We start from the raw sequence: 19,797 nt of genomic DNA on the forward strand, positions 1-19,797 counted from the left end.
TCATATTTTTCTATGTTTTAAACGAAGTATTTATTTTGAGTGTTGTGTATATGTGTGTCTGTGTGCTTGAGTGCAGGTACCCAGAAGCCAGAAGGTGGTGGATCCCTGGAGTTAGTTGGTTATGAGCCACCCGATGTGGCTGCTGGGAACTGAGGCCCTTTGCATGCACTCCACTGTTGAGCTTTCTCTCCAGCCCCTCTTGAGCTCTTTTAACAGTGTTTTGTCCTTTCAAACAGTCTTGCTATGCATGCTAAGCTGACAATTCACAATCCTTCTGCCTCAGCCTCTCAATTGCTGTGATCACAGCGCATACAAATATGTCTGGCCTTAGTAATGTGCTGTTCTGTATTAACTTAATAAAGAACAAATATCACTATTTTTGATATATACTGTTTCAGTATTTACTTTGCATCATTTTATGTACCATTATAGTAATGTCTGTCTATGATGAGGTTGTACTTAGGTATTTATTATTATTAACATTTCTTTTAAAGCCAGTGTCTTGCTATGTTGTCCAGGCTGGGCTTACACATTGGGATAAAGTGATTCCTCTGTGTCAGTCTCTTGAGTAGGTGGGACTACACATACATGTTGTTACATGTTGTTAGGTATATCAGAAACAAAAACAATAGAGGAAGCAGATGACCTGTTTAAGGCTATAAATTTTTTCCAAATAACCACTTCCGAGACTAGGTGTCTTACAGTTTCATTACCAAGGTACTAATGTTAGGTACAATCCTTATTAGACTACAATGAAGCAGCACATGGCTCATCTGTCATAATATGTATGTCCTACGTCAATACAATCTGAGATGTATTGTTCTAAATGCATCAAAATCAAAATTCTTTGAAATCAGAGCAATGTTACAACCTAATTTATACTGACTCATTAGAAATCAAATCTTGATTTTAGCAAGAGTTCTAGTAGTTCACCTTAAAGTCTCTCTAATTGGAAGTCTAATACCTGGCAGTAGTCATCTTTTTTATACTTACTTCTTGTCTTGATTTGACATGGCCAATTCGCCAGTGGAAGAAAGTTTTCATTAACTCTATCCGTTCCTTTTGCTTGCCGATAGCATGAGACAAGCTGGAAATCACCTGCAAACAATAGTAACCCAGTTACTGTGATACTATGACAGCAGCAACAACTTGTGCAAAGGACACACATCCATCCTTATGTATTTTATTGTGTCTCAAGCTAGGTGGTGCCTGGCTGCTCAGTTTATTCATTTTCATAAAGTGATGTTCTCATGTAAACATGCTATAGAGAACAGTTATGGGTATCGACTCTGTTCATTAATTAGCTCATCTTCCTTTCTGGTTTTTGGCACTGTCTCACTATGTAGCTTAGGCTTGTGACTCAGACTTGTATTCCTCCTCTTACCTTAGAGTCCTGAGAGCTGGAATTGCAGGCATATGCCAGCATGCTCAGCATAGACTATTACTACAAAGACCATGTTTCCCACGTGAATATAGCATCAATTAATGATGGGAAAGAGGGAAAGAAATCCTCATTGTGCAAATATCTTGTTATTCCCAAGTAAAGTTCACATGCATAAGGATCAACACACTTATAACATTTGCCTCATGAAGATAATTGTGCATTTGAAAGTTTTGTTTACATATTTAGAAAGTCTTTACTTGACTTATGAAAGAGCCTGGTTTGAAATGTCTTCCTAGTCCTTGCAACTACCTTGGATATAGAAGTTTCTCAGTATTTAATTATTTTGTGGTTTCAACAAATTTATAAAAGTAATAGCTGTTTTAATGGTTTTCTTGAATGCTGTTATTACTATCCTTAAAAAAGCATGTAACCCTGAAATAAACTCTTTTCAGAGAATTATATTACTGAGATGTATCTGAAATGAGACACATTGAAATGGCCCCGTAAACCACACTTGTAAGACCCTGAGTCCTAGTTTATGTTTTCCCTTTTAGACAAGAGTCTTGCTGGTTCCCAGCTGGCTTTGAACCTGTGACCCTCCTTGCCTCTACCTCTTATACAGAGGTCACACGCATAACACGCCCAGCTTTGCTTTCCCTTTCTAAATAGGGAAGGGCAGTCTAAGTGTCCACTACATTCTATGTCTTAAATGAATACACGGCTGTCCATTTTATCCATTTTCATAAACAGAAAGTAAGCATACTCATTTTGTACAATACTTCAAGGTCAGAAAAATTAGAAGTTTTGAAGATAACAGATAAAATGCCTGACAATGTTTCAAACAAAGCAAACTACACAAAAATGTTTGATTTTATATTGTACCAGTATATACCAGTAACAATGTACATCTGAAAACCATCTTCTTGCCTGCTGTGTGCATTATGTCTATAATCCCCAAAGCTGGGAGATAGCCAGAAGGACTTCCAGTTGAGAGGGCAGCCTGGGCTACACACTGAGTTCGAGGCTAGCCTAGGCCACACAGTGAGACCTTGTCTCAAAAAGTCAAGAAATAATAAACCTGTCACTTTTTATCTGACTGGGGCAAGCTGCTGAGGCATCTGCCCCAAGTACCTGGGTGACAGCGAACACATTCTCATCCATAAACAGATGTGAGTCAGCAGAGTACAGACTCACTGCCCACTATTGCTTAAGAAGGGATCAAGAGGCAAAAAAACTCAGACCAGTTTGAACTCTACCCTCAGGTTTTTAAGAAGCCAAGAGGAAGTGAAGAACACTTTCTGTGTTTATCTTCATCAATGAACAAATAAATTTCACTGATAGAATCTGAGATGCTTATTATACTGTCATCTGCAAGGATGAAGAATGTAGGTAATGCTGGCTCCTTGATGTTAATGGTCATGTAGGAAAGCCTAGTATGTATGTCTACATCTACACTGAGCAGGCTCTTAAATCATCAAGAAACACCAAAGCCAGAGCTCAGGACAGAACCCCACTACACTCGTGTCTAATAAGAATAAACCCCATGGCTGTGTGCTTAGCTTCTCTTTCTGTCTTATGGGAGCAGGACAAGCACAGTTCTCAGAATTGTATGTCTACTGACAGTCTGCTGAGTCTCACTTAAAGGGAGGCATAGAAAAGAGAACCTCATCCTTTCTCCCGAGGGAGATCTCAAAGGCTTTCTGCAGTTCCTTCAAGTCATTGATCTGGTTCGACAGTTGCTTTACAAGCGCCGCATGCTTTTCCTTCTCCTTTTTCATCTCTATTCGGTGCCAGTCAATAAAATTAAGTCTCCATTTACTTAATTCAGATATAATATTTGTCTGGAAAGAAAACATACTGAACATAAGTCATTTGTTCTTTCAAACCACTCTTAAAATTAAATTGAAAATAAGCATTAAAAAAGATCAGGTCAACACAAGAGCTATTAAAAAAAACTCACAACACACTAATAAATGATGTCTGTAAGTTCAACAGCTCTGGCTCTTCACAGTTCACTCACCATATCAAGGAAATTACTTTTTCTCCCATTTTATGTTACTTTGTATGAAATCTTATGACATTTAAAAAAATTCAGGATTCATTCACTAAATTCCTTTGTGTAGTTATAGACTTAAATGTCCATACTAAAATAGATTAGGTGGGGCTGGAGAGATGGCTCAGCAGTTATGAGTACTGGCTGCTCTTCTATAAGACCTGAGCTCAATTCTGTAATAATGTTTTATTGGCAGGTTATTAACATCACCAAACAAAAATATTTTCACAGATTCTTCAGACATATGTGGCTTCTATAAAATTAATACACATTGGTAAAGTATATATTTTTTAAACACAAAAGATCATCCAATCTCAGCCTCCCAAATAGCTGGGAGCTTAACAGTAACACGTAATCTTAGGCCTGACCTAAAACACACTGACTACCAACCCACAGTTTAACAAGACGCAGTTCACATATGCACTAAAGACTTAGAAGCATAAATATAAGACCCTGGATGGATCAGACTAGTAGGCTCAGGTATCAGACTACAGCGTACACTGCCATAGAGCAAGGGCAATACCTTAAGACCTGAACTCCAGAGGTCAAGGACATTCTCCACCTTCTGAAGATTTTCATCAGAAACAAGATGATCGCCCACAATTATTTCATGGGCATCTGTACGAGTACAGGTAGAGGCTGGTGAGGAAGAGTCACCTAAAAGATGTGAACTGAAAAACTCCATGACTGGGTGAGAGGGCTTCCTGGGTGACAAAGCTGGTGATGACCCTAGAAGAAAGGAAAGTAGCGGCCAGGTCAAATGGAAAATGCTTCAACGTGCAAAATAATATTAGAAGGCTATAAGATGTCTCAACTCTGGAGGCTGAGGAAAACACAGAGACATTACCCTTGATGTATACCTCAGTATGGCTAATTGTGGTATTAGTACTGTCATTGACTGAGGTTTGACGGGCATGAGATGCCCCCAACCCTCTTCCACCCTTCACAAACAAGCATGTGTCATATCTAGTCCAGTATGGACTGAAAGACACACCATCACATTAATGTTAACAAAGTGTTTGTATGTTTCTGTGATAAAATGTTTAAGGGTTAGCTCACACCTGTCATCCTAAGAGGTAGGTATGTTCTCAACCTTAAGGAAAAAAACCAAGGTTCAGAGAATTAACCAACTACAGGAGGGTGGTTGTATACAGATCACTATTGCTTTATATTCAGCGCTGGTACAGGCCTTAACATTACTAAGATCTGACAATATAAAGGGCCTAGTCATTTAGTTTATCAGACACTATGGATGAGAAATATGTACAACAACAATCTACATATATATCTCCCATCGCTTGCCATTACCCAGTGAGTGGGAGAGAGCCAGAACCAGATAGACAACTGGCCTCTATCTCTAAAAAGCAAAAGATATAAAAGTCAATATTCTATCACAGATTTACTAGAATTAGACATCATCCATCACCATTTTTCATGTATTCCACACTAACTATAAAGATTCTAGTAACCAGGACTGAAGGGCTTTCCTCTCTTTTTTGCAGAATGACTTGTTATTTAAAAGCAAATCTTTCCAGAACTCCTTTTAAGAAGGAAAATTATTCCCTAAGTTGTAATATTTGCTATGTAATATATATATTTGCTTTCTTCCTTTTGTTTGCTTTTATGAGATAGGGGCTATGTAGCCCAAGTTGGCCTTAAACTGGTTATCTTCTTGTCTCAATATTTTACGTAGCAGGATTATAAACATATTCCATCACCATGTGCAATAGGCTCTGTGCTTTTATTGTTGAGGAAAATATATATATATATTCACCATTTACAAAATAGAATCATGTAACCTAAGAGCTTGAAAGACCATCTGTAATGATATTGCCCAAGATTTAAATATTATCACATAAACTAGCAACAACAGCATTTTAAAAGTCTGGTTATTAAGTAATATGCTGACATTATTCCTGATAGTATACTATAATTAATGAAACAAACGCACGAAATGTCATCCCACCTGATTTTGAATGGCTGGAAATATCACATCCTTTTGCAGCATCGACTGTACTTTCTTTTAAAGGGTTATTTCCTGCCCCCCCCAAAAAAAAGAAAAAAAAAGGTTTTTAAAAATAAAACTGAACTTCTTAAAATAGAACACGCGTACGCGCTGTACAAGACATCGGCTTCATTGTGACATTCTCAGGCATGCAGATAACATACACATCCTTTCCTTACTCTGCTGCTCCTCCTGCTCCTCTGGTCCTCTCCCTTTAAATAGCACTCCTTCTACTTTTATGCCTTAAATAAATTTAAAAAATCCATATTCTACACATGTGAAAAAACACGAAGCCTGGTTTGTTTTGCTTAACTGGATGATTCTAAGGTTCCATTAATTTTTCTGCAAACAACATGATTATTTTTTCATGACTGAACAGTCTTCCATTGTCCTCTGTTTTTATAGCTTGGATTTCCTTAAGTGTATACCCAGGGGCATATAGCTGGGTCACATGGTTAGTTTTAGCTTATCTTTTACATTCCATAAACTTTTTATTTAAAAAAAAAAACCTTGCAAATAAAATCACACACTAAAATTAACTAGGCTCAAACACTATACAACACAATACACTTAGAATTGGCATTCAGAATGGAAGCTGTGAAGCTCCACATTAAAATTTATACTTTCAGTATTGAATATATTTTATGCACTTATCTACCATCAAAATAAAAAAAAATCCATGGCAGACTTAGAACTAGAAAAACAACTAACTTTAAATCATTTTTCATAACTTGTGTCCATTTAGATTTGAAAGCAATCTCCACAGTGACTCTCCTAGTGGCTGCAGAGTTCACACTCCCAATCAGCAGCGTGTAAGGATCTATCTTTTACCAGTATTTCCACCAGCATTTGTTGTTTTTGGATTCTGGATGATAGCTTTTCTGTGGGGTGAGATGGGAATCGCAATATGGTTTTGATTTGCATTTTCCCTGATTAAAACAGAGACCCATTATTTTTCATGTATTTATTGCCCAATTGTACTCCTTTGTTTGAGGACACTATTTACTTTCTGTGTATCTATTTAATATATAGATATAATCTCTATAGAGCGTGGGCGCACACACACACACACACACAGACAGAGACAGAGTCAGTGTACCTATGTGAGGAGCACGCACGTGCCATGGCACATTTGTGGAGATGCTCTCTTTACCTCTTTACACGGTGTAGGAGGCAGGGTCTCTTTGTTGTTCACTGCCGTGAAGGCCAGCTATCTGGCCTGTGAACTTCTGGGGATTCTCCTGTCTCTGCCTTTCCCCCCGCCAGTAGGAACACGATGATTACAGACTTATACTACTGTACTGGCTTTACATGTGCTCTGGGAATCCTCGAGCTTACATGGCAAACACTTGACCTGTGAGCTCTCTTCCCAGCCCTTGCCTGTTTATATTAATTGTCTGCAGTACTTTAGTTTGGTCAGTAGGAACTGTATGTTAAGGTACTCAGTGTAACCAAAATATGACTGACAGTCTGATGTATAATGAGTAAACCCAAGTAAAGGAATTGAAATTTGGGTAGAAAAAGATTCTACCACAGTAAATTATTTATTTGAAGTCATGGTCCTACAGTTCTATCTATTGCTCCAGTGTAGTAGTCTAAAGATAGGAACACGCTGTGGGGTCGGGGATCTACAAACAGGGAATGAGGACCAGACACTAAAGCTGTGACTCAGCGGAAACCCAGGAGCCCTTTGCCTCTGTGTGGGTTGTGAAATGCACCCTCAAGGACAGTTATGCTTTGAGGCAAGCCAACTGTATGATGACTGCCCACAATGCTGTCTCAGCCCTCTCAAAGAATGTTTATTCAGGGCCCATGAGATGGCTCAGTGGGTAAGAAGCTTTTTGCTAATCCTGAAGATGTGAATTCAATCCCTAGAACCCAAACAGTGGAAGGAAAGAACAGACCCCTGCTGGCATACACATGTAATGAATAAATACATGAAAAACAAGAGCACTTATTCAGAATGAGCTGTTTGAGACTGTAATTTACTAAATAAGGAGTGAAGAGGTAAAAGGAACTTCCTTCTGTTTCTACTTTAACCCCTCTATTAAGCATAACTTGGCTTGTATCAGATATCAGATCTACTGCTGACAGTCACAAAGGTCCACCTTTGGGCTATAATCCAAATCATAAATACTGCTGACAATATGTCGTTCACAGAGTAACTTCATCTTTAAAGATGGGCTTGGGCATTTAGTTTTCAAAGTAATTCTGCATAAAACTCTTGGATCAAGAACTGGGGTATAGTAAATTCCACTAAGAGATAATCACTACTGGGTTGCTTTGATGTTAGTAATTTTCATAAAGTTAAAAGTCAACTGAAGTTTAAATAAAAATCTAGTTGTCAAAAGTGCCACGAACAACACAGTAAATGTAAGGCAGGCCCCATCACCATCACCATCACCGCCAAACTTGGGATCCTACGTGCTATTCTGACAACTGTACCTAACCTGGTCAGCAAAGCGTACCTGCTAGCGTAGTAAATCTATCTGGCACCACTTCTCCCTTCGGATGAGACGGCTGTGAAGCACTGGACTCAACATTTGGATTTACAATAGCATAGCGAAGCAGTTCTTCATATTCTTCCTATGAGAAGTCAATAACAGTGATGTATTATGACAGCCACAATGCTGCATCCAAACACTCAACTTTTTGTTGTGTTAAGAAATCTACTTAGCCGGGCGTCGGTGGCACACGCCTTTAATTCCAGCACTCGGGAGGCAGAGGCAGGCGGATCTCTGTGAGTTCGAGACCAGCCTGGTCTACAGAGTGAGTTCCAGGACAGCCTCCAAAGCCACAGAGAAACCCTGTCTCGAAAAACCAAAAAAAAAAAAAAAAAAAAAAAAGAGAAATCTACTTAACCACATAATAGTCATGTTCTTATCACAACACAGAAAAATTTATCTCTTATGCTAAGCTTGAGACCTTTGAGTACTTCTGGTATGACTTTTATATTTACAGTTAAAAGTTAAAAGATATAATGGATATTAGCAATTCAATATATTTCTACCTCTTTTTTCTTATGTTTCATATCAATTTAACTGAAGATAAGACATGCTGCTAAAACACTATCACTTTCAATTTCAAGTACTTACATTGAGACCCAGATTATATTTTCTCTCTCCACTTCTTAACTTTCACCCTTCCTTCCGTTCTTGTTTTGAGGCAGGATTTCCCTATATTCCCCAGGCTAGAACTTGCTTTGTAGCCCAGGTTTCTATTATGCCTGCCGTTTTCCTGGCTAAGCCTGAGTGCTTGCGTCACAGGCATGTACCAGCACACAAGGCACCAGAATTCTCTTGTTATTATGTAACTCAAAAGAAGCAAACTGGATCCTCACGCTTAAGAAACTACACAGGGATTTGCTTTCCCTAGTTTCAAATCCATACTCACAGGGGTAGCTTGCTTAATTTTGCTGATATTCTTAAATTAAAAGAACTATAGTTATACCTGGTTGTTAAAATAAAAGGAAATCCCAAGTTTTTCAGTTATTAAAAAGAAATAAAAGAAAACCCTAACTCAATAAATGTGGATAAGATACAAGGCATTCATTGGTTTCTATAAAACTAAATGTGAGTTGACCCTAATAAAATAATATACAGAATTCCAAGTTGACTTGCTAATGGACCGTGAGTACCCATTTCTCCTTTATTCCTGTACATTAATAAGCCCCAGGGTTTGACCTGGGCAAATGGTCTCTTATTTCTCTTACCTCCCTTGAAGCTAAGGTAGTTAGAAAACACAGTCTTTGGGATTTGACTCATGTAAATAAGACACCTTACCTAGTTCACCTCCTAACTTGTCTGTCAGTATCCAATCAAGGTGGCAGATTATGCCAAATGTTGTGGCAACAGGATCTAGAACCTCACTGCACAGAACATGGGAGAATCCTGAGCTCTAGAACTTCAGATGGGCTGATGTTCTGTTACTTTACATTAAGAATGAGGACATTCAGCAGAGACAGTTAAATGGGAAAATTTCACAGTTTTTCATTTTTTGCTGTGTTAAAGCCTTTTTAGAAAAGCTTTTGAACAGTTCATGGCTATTTTCTGAAAACTTAAAACAATATACTCCCCAAATTAGTAGAGAGTTCTCTAAGTTTGATAATATCATAAATGCAATATTTCATTGTAAGTAAGTAAAAATGTATGTCTGGTTTTGTCACAAATTAACACTTTATTTTTGGGGTGGTGGTAGTGGTATCTCTTTGCAGCCCTGACTGTCCTGGAACTCTCTATGTGGACCAGGTTGCCTTAAACTCACAGAGATCCTTCTGCTTCTGCCTCCTGAGTGCTGAGATTAAAGGCATGCACCATTACACAGGGCTTTATGCTTAAAAAAAAAATCGTAATAAATTTAGATGTCTTCCTACCTGAAGGTCTGTGGAGACACAGCTGTCATGATCAGAGCCATTGTGAGCAATGTGAAGTGAGAATCTGTCCTCATCAGATGACATCTTGCACAGAAGCTATCAAACAGCACATGTTAACTTTGGCTGTCTCCTGTAATGCTTAAGCCAAAGCTTTTAAATACACAGAAGTGAGCAATGCTTTAACTTGCAAGCAATCTTACAGACAAGAATCATCAGCCCCCCAAAAACCACCTTTCTCCAAACAGTGCATTTATAATACATTCAAAGAGATGAGCCAAATGCATAAAAGGTTAAAGAAAAATACTTCAGGAGAGTCTCCTGCAGGATCTGTTAGACAGAAGAGCTGTGGTCACCATTCTTCAGGCTTATGGGCTATCCCAGGGATGGCATACTTTCCTGTGAGATAATGAACTAAGACAGTCAAACAATTTGTGTAAACCTCCTTCCTTAGACACTTACATTTCGGGAATATTATTTTAAGAAAACTAAGTTTATACATTACAACCTACTAAGATATACACATAGAAATTAAAGGTCTTAACTAAAGAAAACTATAAAAGACAAATAGTAATTATTCAAGCTCTCAGGACACCAGTAAGGTAGACAAGATGGCCCAGGTATTGACATCTGAAAGATGAGCAGGTCCATTCTGGAAGACAGACTAAAGATGAAAACAGAGCATATGCCAAGATAGAGGTGTGGCGTATATGCTAAAATAACCAGGGCATTTGGCTAGGCTGAAGCAAAGGAGTAAAGATGAAGTAAAAAGGAACAGTTAAGATCATGATGTTTCATATTAAAAGGCTGAATCATTCCTGAAGATACTTACTAAGTGCTTTAAACAATGGACGTGACCAATCTTGTTTTATTCACTTTTGTATGCTGAGGATTGAACCCATATATGCAACTATGCATGTCAGTGCAAGAGCTCTACTGCAGGGCTACATCTCCACACACAACCTAGGAGACACATGAGGTCCCTAAACTAGAATGCAGCACTGGCAAGGGGAAGTGAGGTGTGGCTCTGAGACAGCTGCGTTGTAGTGATGGAAACAAGGGGTCACGATCAACGACCACCTAAAAGGAGAAAGTGCAGACTAGTGAAGGTGTCCAGTATGGATCATACTACTACTCACCAAATCGAGCAATGGAGGAAGATGATACTTGGAGAATGGGCAATGAGTTCAGTACCAGGTGTATTGGCATGAGGTCACTTTGGAAGCACTGGGAAAAGCAGTGGGCATACAGTTCATTCAGCCTTCAGTGTCCCTGGGTTCCACATCCATGGGTCCAGTCAACTGTGGGTCAAAAATATTTCTTAAAATTGCATCTGCATTGAACATGCAGACTTATTTATCATCATCCCCTCAACAATACTGTGCAACAGCTGCTTACCCAGCATTTATGTAAGTGGAGGTGGTTTAAAGTGTAAAGGATGGTATGTGTAACAGGTTATAGGCAAACACTATGACGTATCACACATGTCTCTTAAGCACTGCAGATTGAGGTGTCTGGGAATCAATCTGCATAGGGATGGCTGTTATGTGGTATACTGGCTACTCAGTACACAGCTCCTAGAGCTGCAATTCACAATGGCTAGAGTGTAATAATGGTTCCTAAACAGAACCTAAAGGTGGGAGACCTGCATTACAAGTGCAGGCTGAAGATTTACATTGAGGAAGCACTGACTTATTGGGGTTTACTCAACAAAGGGGAACGAATGGGACCACCCATTGTGGTGTGGTAAAGAATTATTATCCTGAGTGAGAGAGAGCACGCACACACACACATTGCACACACTTTTAGAATATAAACACATGTATTTCCTAGAAAGATTTTTAGCTTCCCCTATAATTTCAGAGATCACAATCCTAATAAAGTTAAGGACTACTACCGTGAGGAGAGAGTTAAATCTACAACTGCTAACTTTTAAGGTGCAAAGAAGACTTGATCAAATGATTAGAAAGAAAGCAAGAACACTGGAATTGTGTGGGCAGCACCATGAGGGTCATAGACCAAAAAGGGGTACGGATGGCCCTCAACTTGCCAAGCAGTAAGTTGCTGTGCCATTTGCTGAGTTTCAGTTGCTACCAGAATCGGCCTTAATTACAGCTTGCTAACAAAATAAACAAGAGAGAAAGACACTGAAGTAGAAGGGACAGATACAGGGAAGACACAAAACAGAAGACCAGGTTGCAGCCAGACTGTGGAAGGGGAATTTCTGTTTTGTTCAGTATTACTGTGTCTACAAAGGATAATAAACTAAATCTCAGCTGTGACTGTCTTCCATTTAGGGAAGATAAAGTAAGCACGGATCTGCATCAAGGTGTGAATGCTTCACTTATTTCAAACCAACCATCGAGATAATCGTTCTAGTTTTCATTTCATTTTCCTTTATGATTTCTTTGCAGAACTGATAGGAAACCAGAGTCGGGAGTTGTGGATTATTTCAGTAACAAATGAGGTGGTATGGTCAGACATCAAAACTTGTTTCTTAAAATTATACTACAGACACAAAATGTATTTTGGAAAATACGTTATCTTCCATTTACCCTGATCTTTGCAAACAGGCATGACAATTAACTTGAGACTGGACAATAGTAGTATTTCCTCACAGTCTCCGGGTTCAGAAACGAAAGCAGAAGAAAGACACTTGCTTTAGTGGGTGACACACATTGTTTCATCACAGTCTCAATATTCTCTAAACTAAGAAGAAACCACAAGATGGTCTGAATGCTCCTCTTTGCCACGGGTACAACTTAGCTGAAAAGTGGGCTCCAGGAATTCAAATGCAGACAGAGGACGGACCAACGTTGTCACTGGCAGGAAGGTGACATCCCCATCCTAACTGCATGCAAAGAGAGGGGGTGCGCCAGTCCCTTCCAAGTTTCTTTCATGATCCTCCAATCCAGGCCCATTAAATCTAACTCCCTCTTAGTAAAACACAACCTCATGTTTGACTGGCTCCCCACATCCTAAAGGACAGGACCTACTGGGCTGGTAACCACGAAGCTCAGTTCGCGTCACTTGTGTCCTCTCTTCTGGGCACCTCCAGGAATGACGCCCTGGTCTTGTCTGGGAGGAACCGGCCGGGCCGCCGCCGCCGCCGCCGCCCCCGCCGCCGGTACCCACCGTCTTCGCCAGACCCGACTCCTCACTTGCGGCGTCCCCAGCGTCGCCGCCGCAACCACGCAAGCTACCGGCTACCCTAGCATCCACTTGACAGTTTTAAACTGCGGGCAGTGATGAAAGAAAGGCCTGGCCATTGGTCCAGAGCCTCAGCAATCCTACATTTGATAGGTCTGCGGGCCGTGGGCGGGGCCTCGGGCGGAGAAGACGGAAGTAGATTTACTAGCCGAAGAGGGGCGGGGTCTTAGGGAGGCCAGCCTAGAGGTCCCCGTACAAAGCGCATGCTCAGTGCAGCTCTGGGGCCCAGAACTACGGGGCGGCGCTGCAGACATATTTTGTTGATGCTGTGGACGCTGCGTGCTGCTTGTTTTCAACAAGCGAGGGTGGGGTAGGGTGGGGTGGGGTGGGGTGGGGACACGAACGATCCAGTTGAGAGGCCTCCGTTTAAGGTTCCACACGCAAATAGCGGTTCACTGGCTCGGCAACTGCTCTCTTGAAAGTACAAAGAGTACAGCCTCTGTTGATTTCTTCAGGTTTGGGCTAGGGAGTCTTGAGTGTTAGCATGTAAGTAATAATGAGGACCAGGGTTTTAAAAACTGCCAGCCTAGGTTTCGTTAAATGACCTAAATGCCTTAAATGGCAAGACTGGCAGGGGGTGGTGGCCAGCTCTCGGGAGGCAGAGGCCAGCGGATTTCCGTGAGTTCAAGGCCAGCCTGGTTCTACAGAGCGAGTTCCAGGACAGCCTCCAAAGCCACAGAGAAACCTTGTCTTGAAAAACCAAAACCAACTGAAAGACCCCTACCCAGAACCCCCTAGGAAAAGAAAAGCAAGGCCAGGCCGTTGCCTAATGAAAGAAACCCAGACCAGGTGTCTCACCCTCAAAACAGGATGTCTGTGATAGCAGTCATGGGACCCGGATAATAATTGCTGAAGCGTGCTGGGAACTTTCATATGACAATACTAGAAAACCTAGTCCTTGGCAACTACCCTGGCCCCCAATTGTGTCTGATCACTATAGCAATCATGGGACCCGGATAATAATTGCTGAATCGTGCCGGGGTCTTTCATAAAGTAATACCAGGAAACTTAGTCCGTGGGAACTACCCCTGCCCCCAAGATGAGCCAATGAAATGCCTGTTGCTTTTTTTTTTTTTTGCCTGTTACTTATGTAACCATTAAAACTCTATAAATATTGTACTCCCTACAAGCCCGGTATGCTCTGCACCCGAGTTGCAGTAGCATCTGCAGGCGCCTGTGTACTCAATAAATCACCTCTTGCATTTGCAGCCAGTGGTCTGGCCCCGGTTCTTGGACAGAGGGTTCGGTTCAGTGCCTGGCGCTTTGATGCCGAGGTCTTTTACAACCAAACAAACAAAAAACAAAAACAAAACCAGAAGTTAGTCTAAGGGTGAGCTACTGAGTGAATTCAAGGCCAGCTTGGCCAATTTAGTGAGACCCTGTATCAAAATAAAAAGTAAAAAGAGGGCTGTTGAGACAGCTCAATAATAGAAAGTGTGGTCATCATCTGTGAATCCCTGGGCCAATCATAGATAGCCCCAAAGGGAAGACCTATATACCATAACATTCAGTCGAGGAGGCACAGAGGAAGGCAGACTAGAGTCCAAATTCACAAACTTAGTTATTTCTGCTAACAAAACCCTTCCAAGTCACTGTACATTACAAATATTCACATTCGCAGGGCAGAGTAACTCATTATTGTAATCTTCAACACTTGGAATAAAACAACAACTAGAGGAGGTCTTTAGTATATACTTTAAACATGGTTGCTTATAAAACAATATAAAACCCTCAATTTAGTTGGGAACACTTTCAGATTAAAAACATGGTAGTGTAACTTTAAAAAATAATTTACTTATTTTTATTTTGTATGCGTTGATGTTTTGCCCACATGTATGTCCGTGCGAGGGTGTTGGATTCTGGAGTTATAGACAGTTGTGAGATGCTGTGTGGGATGCCGAGAATTGAACCCAGGTCCTCTGGGAAAGCAGTCAGTGCTCTCAGCCTCTGAGCCATCTCTCTAGCTGCCAGCAATATAACATTTGTTGATGTATTTATAAGAAGTGATAGTAAGGGCTGGAGCGTTGCCTCAGTGGTTAAGAGCACTTGTCGTTGTGAAGGACCCAGCTGCCAACAATATAACATTTGTTGATGTATTTATAAGAAGTGATAGGGCTGGAGCGTTGCCTCAATGGTTAAGAGCACTTGTCGTTGTGAAGGACCCAGGTTCAATTCCCAGAACTCACGCGGAGGCTCACCACTTCCTCAAGTACGACACCTGCAGGCAGTCACAGACCTGCGTAGGCAAAGCACTCAGATGTGTAAAACAAAAGAAGTGATAGTAAAATTTCACAGTATCTTTCAAAGTAGGGAAGAAATGCTGCCCCTGAAACAAATGTCTGACTGAACATTTGATCACCCTTTCGTTGGAAAGCTTGGCGGGAAAGCCCTTTGGTACATGCCATCATGTCCAATCAGAGCACTGCCTTAATTTCCCCAATTTCCTCAATTAGACTAGTGACACTAGTGACACGGTGGCTGAGAGTCATGAGTAAGTTATGCAGAACTTTAATTTCTAAGATACTAAGGTTTAGACAAATTATATTCTGATATAAGAATTTTGATCAAGAATTATATAGAAGTTAGAAATTTAATAGAATCAGATTAAAGTACCATCACTTTTATTAAGTAAGTTCCTAAGTTCAACTCCAAAAAAGAAACATGCTACTGCATTCTAGGGCCACAGACCTTAGTTGCCTAGGAGAAAGTCCCTTTCCATGAAATCTATTATATGCTATGATATTCTCCCTCTCATCGCCTCCATAAAGAACAACAGGCCTTCTTTTCATTTTGAGATTTAAAACATTATAAATAGATTGAAGTATAAAAAGTAAGCTATGGGTGTACATTACAACAAAAGCTTCTGAAATGCTTAAAAATCTGGTAGTAATTACTATACTCAACTTCCTGAAATATCTGCAGTAGGGAGTACTGACTCATTCCAGTTCATATTTTTAGGATTAGCCTGTTATGTTTTGTCTGGTTTAGGTGCTGCTATGGTTTGGATTTGATTTGAAAATGTTCCCCCAAAGGTCATGTGTTAGAATGAACCTCCGTATGGCAGTGTTGGGAGGCGGGGCTGAGAACAAGGTAATTTTGTCACGGGAGACTCCTCTGGGGGCAAGGCTCCCCAGGAAAGGTTTAATGCTGGCTTTGGTTCTCCAGAGAACAAGTGATTATAAATGACTTAGCTTGACCTTTGAGGTAGTGCAGGTTGTTGTTTTTTTTTTTTTTGTCAAAGACCTAGATATGTCTTGGAAGAGAAACCTCAACTGAAAACATATCTCTTTCCAGATTGCCTGTAGGCAAGGCTGTAGGACATTTTCTCAATTAATGATAAATGTGGGCGGGTCTAGCCCATGAGTGTGTATGGTGGTAGTCCTTAGTCGTATAATCAAGCAGTCTGAGCAGGCAATGAGAAGAAAGCCAGCAAGCAGCATTCTTTTTTTTTTTTAAAGTCCTATTTATTTATTTATTACATGTACAGTGTTTTGGCTGCATGTATACATCTGCAGGCCAGAAGAGGGCACCAGATCTCATTACAGATGGTGGTGAGCAGCCATGTGGTTGCTGGGAATTGAACTCAGGACCTCTGGAAGCACAGCCAGTGCTCTTGACCTCCGAGCCATCTGTCCAGCCCTGCAGGCAGCACTCTTCCATGACTTCTGCTTTACCTCCTGCTGTGTGTTCTTGCCTTGACTTCCCTCCATGATGGACTCTAAATTGTAAGCGAAACAAGCCCTTAAATCTCTAGTTGCTTTGGTCGCAGCGTTTATCACGGTGGTTCCAACCACAGCAGTTGCCCTTTGGCTTTCCTTTTTACCATGTGATCTCTTCTGCACATGCTCCCCCCCATTGTAATGCAGCCCCCATCAGACTTGATCAGAAGCTGGTGTCACGCTTAGTGCCAGCTAAATAAACCTAGTTTTTTAAATTTTATTTTTTTATTTATAAATATTTTTCCTGTATGTATGCATACCATGTACCCTCAGAGGTCAGGGGAGTCATGTTCTTTGGAACTGGAGTTACAGAGGGTTGTGAGCTACAACGGAAGCTGGGTCCTCTCCAAGAACTGGTGTTCTTAATCACAGAGTCACCTCTCCAGCCCTAAAGTTATTTAAAGAAGTTTTAAAGCCTGAGGTATTCTAATGTAACAATGGAAAGGTAGCTAGTACATGTGGGAGGCAACACTAGTCTGGTCACAGACTGGACTTGATGTGGTTTAGTTCTTTGGGTAGGTCTTAGTGGTTGTTTGAGAACAGCAACCAGAGCTGCTGTCTTGGCATGGGTTTTCGTGACCTTCACGTGACTCATGTGGCTCCCACAGCACACGCCAGCACCCCTGCCATCCTCTGGCCTCTTAGGCCTCTGGTGTACATGGAGATCACCTGGATGGCTGACTCAAGCGTGGGTTCCTGAGCTCTCTTGTCAGAGTTTCTTATGAGGTAGATTCAGGGTACAGTCCAAGAAGAATCTGCATTTCAAACAGACTTTCATATAATACTTTTGTCTGTGGCTTTACCATTTGCTTTAGATTGGCCCAGATCTGAGATCCTGTCTCTGAGCTTCAGCCTTGTCTACCCTGTCATGGTGAAATATTCTCCCAGGCATTCAAACTTCATAGCTGATCCCCCAAAGGTTGAAGCCAACGTCTTAGCTAAGTTACAAGGGTGCTTTTCCAGACTTCAAACCAAGGCGTGATTTCTGGCCACCTTGGAAATGTCTAGGGTTCAGACCATTTAGCTTCTATTTTTAGTCAGCTGCAACCCCATTCCCTCCTGAATCTATCCTTCAGACTCTCAGCCTTTCAGCTATTCCTGTAAGTAAGGCTTCATCTTAATTCTCTCTGTGCATTTCGGTGTGAGAACCTATTTTTACTGTTTTCCTTTTAATCACCTCTAGCAGATGTCTGTTGCCTGCCTCAAAGTCATAACTGAAACTGGGAGGTGAGTCACCTCTAGGGCCCCAGTGCCACCTCATGTGGGATGTCTTCTGTATGCTGTGTGTGTTGCTCTCATTGGTTGGTAAATAAAGTTGCTTTAGCCTATGGCAAGGCAGAACAGAGCCGGGCAGGAAATCCAAGCAGAGATGCAGGAGAAGGGCAGAGTCTGGCCGAGATGCCAGCAGCCGTTCAAGGAGCAACATGCCAGAGCACCACTGGTAAGCTACAGGCCACATGTAGATGCACAGATTAATAGAAATGGGTTAATTTAAAGTAAGAGCTAGCTGGTAGCAAGCCTGAGCCATTGGCCAAACATTTAAAATTAATACTAAGTCTCTGAGTGATTATTTAGAAATGGCTGCGGGGCTGCGCAGGACAGAAAAGCCTCTGGCTACAGTCACAACTTTGCCTCCCAGATCTGTAACTTCAGATACCTCGCATTTACTATCTCAAAATTAAAATATTGAACTTTTTCCCAGTAAAATGGTTTGTAGATTGCAGTTTGAAGCTGATGGTAGCTCTGTACTAATGCTAATATAATATCTCACTTCAATTTGTGTTTCTTTTCTTTGGTTCCCAAAAGTCTGAGAACAAGACCATTGTTCTTCTAGGAAAACAGAACATGTATGTATACACATGTGTTGTTATAACAAAGAACTGGCTCACTCAGTTATGGAGTTGGAGACCTCTCACAATCTTTTATCTACAAGTTATAGACAATGGAAGCCGGTGGTACGAATGCCAGAAAGGATGGATATCTCAGCTTGAACAGGTTGAGAGAATGGGCTCTTCACTTTGTTTTGTGTTCTGTTTAGGACATCCATCAATGGGATGTAGTCCACAATGGGAGGGAATATGTTTTACTTGGCCACCAGTTCAAATGTCAACTTCATACAGAAATACACTTATAAACACTCTAAAACCATGTAACCCAATGTCTGGGCACATTGTGTCTCAGCCACATTGATAACATATGGTCAATCCTCACAGCCTATTCTCCATTGTTTCTGAACTCAATGGATAACTCAGATATAATCACAAAGGACATCTTCTCAGGCGCCGTGGAAAGTCTGACATTTCCCCCGCCCCTCATACAGTCTCCTTCCGCACCCAGATACTCCTAGAACACTGCTGGTGCCTATTCAAAGGCTGCCACCTTCCACAAACACCAATGTACTTCTGCTCTCTTAAATAGCTTCTAAAGTCACCACTGTTGGAAGGCCTATAGCATTACCTGAATCACTCTTCAGCTCCCTGAATTTGTTGTTGTTTAGGTCTTCACCTTTCAGTGCCTTGATAAAAGTCACATAGAGAATGATAGAACACTAAAAAAGAATCTTCTTTTTTTCACTGTCTCTTTGTCCTTGGCAAGTTTTTTTTTATGCCTACGCTGTCTTAATGTTCCTGTAATGATATAGATGTATTAGTAGTTAAAGTTGCTGTCTTAGCTACTATTCTGTGGCTATGAGAGTATACCTCTACAAAAGCAACTTAAGGGCCAAAGGGTTTATTTTGGTTAACAGTTTCAGAGTGATTCAGTCCATGGCAGAGGAAGGAAGGTATAGTGACAAGAGCAGGACACTGGTTGGTCATACTGGTCCTGTATTCAGGAGATCAAGGGGATACAAATTGGTAAGGAGGAAGTCAAACTTTCACTATTTTCAGATGATATGATAGTTTACATAAGTGACCCAAAACATTTGATCAGGGAACTCCTATAGATGATAAATACCTTCAGTAAAGTGGCAGGATACAAGATTAACTAAAAAATCAGCAGCCCTCCCAAATATAAATTATAAATGGACTGAGAAAGAAATCAGAGAAACATCACCCT

At 40.9% G+C, this 19,797-nt stretch overlaps 1 protein-coding gene across 7 annotated transcripts in view; it reads right to left on the reverse strand.

The window, feature by feature from the left end:
- Nucleotides 1-13,095, reverse strand: part of Poc5 (POC5 centriolar protein) — a 30,458-nt gene extending 17,363 nt beyond the window's left edge. The window contains exons 1-8 of one of the 7 annotated variants that reach the window (XM_040728918.1): nt 12,808-13,095; nt 10,951-11,112; nt 9,815-9,910; nt 7,911-8,028; nt 5,404-5,475; nt 3,961-4,166; nt 3,049-3,225; nt 994-1,098 (exon numbers count right to left, since the gene is read on the reverse strand). In XM_040728918.1, the coding sequence (XP_040584852.1) occupies nt 994-1,098; nt 3,049-3,225; nt 3,961-4,166; nt 5,404-5,475; nt 7,911-8,028; nt 9,815-9,898 (762 nt within the window). In that variant the 5' untranslated portion in view covers nt 9,899-9,910; nt 10,951-11,112; nt 12,808-13,095. Of the gene's footprint in view, nt 1-993; nt 1,099-3,048; nt 3,226-3,960; nt 4,167-5,403; nt 5,476-7,910; nt 8,029-9,224; nt 9,321-9,814; nt 11,113-12,803 lie in introns of those variants that run through there. The other 6 variants (XM_040728923.1, XM_040728922.1, XM_040728921.1 and 3 more) reach the window with 6 other exon arrangements.
- Between the last annotated feature and the right edge of the window lie 6,702 nt (nt 13,096-19,797).

Source organism: Mesocricetus auratus, unplaced genomic scaffold (assembly GCF_017639785.1).
Source record: "Mesocricetus auratus isolate SY011 unplaced genomic scaffold, BCM_Maur_2.0 Super-Scaffold_100020, whole genome shotgun sequence".
In the NCBI taxonomy this organism is placed as follows: Eukaryota; Metazoa; Chordata; class Mammalia; order Rodentia; family Cricetidae; genus Mesocricetus; species Mesocricetus auratus.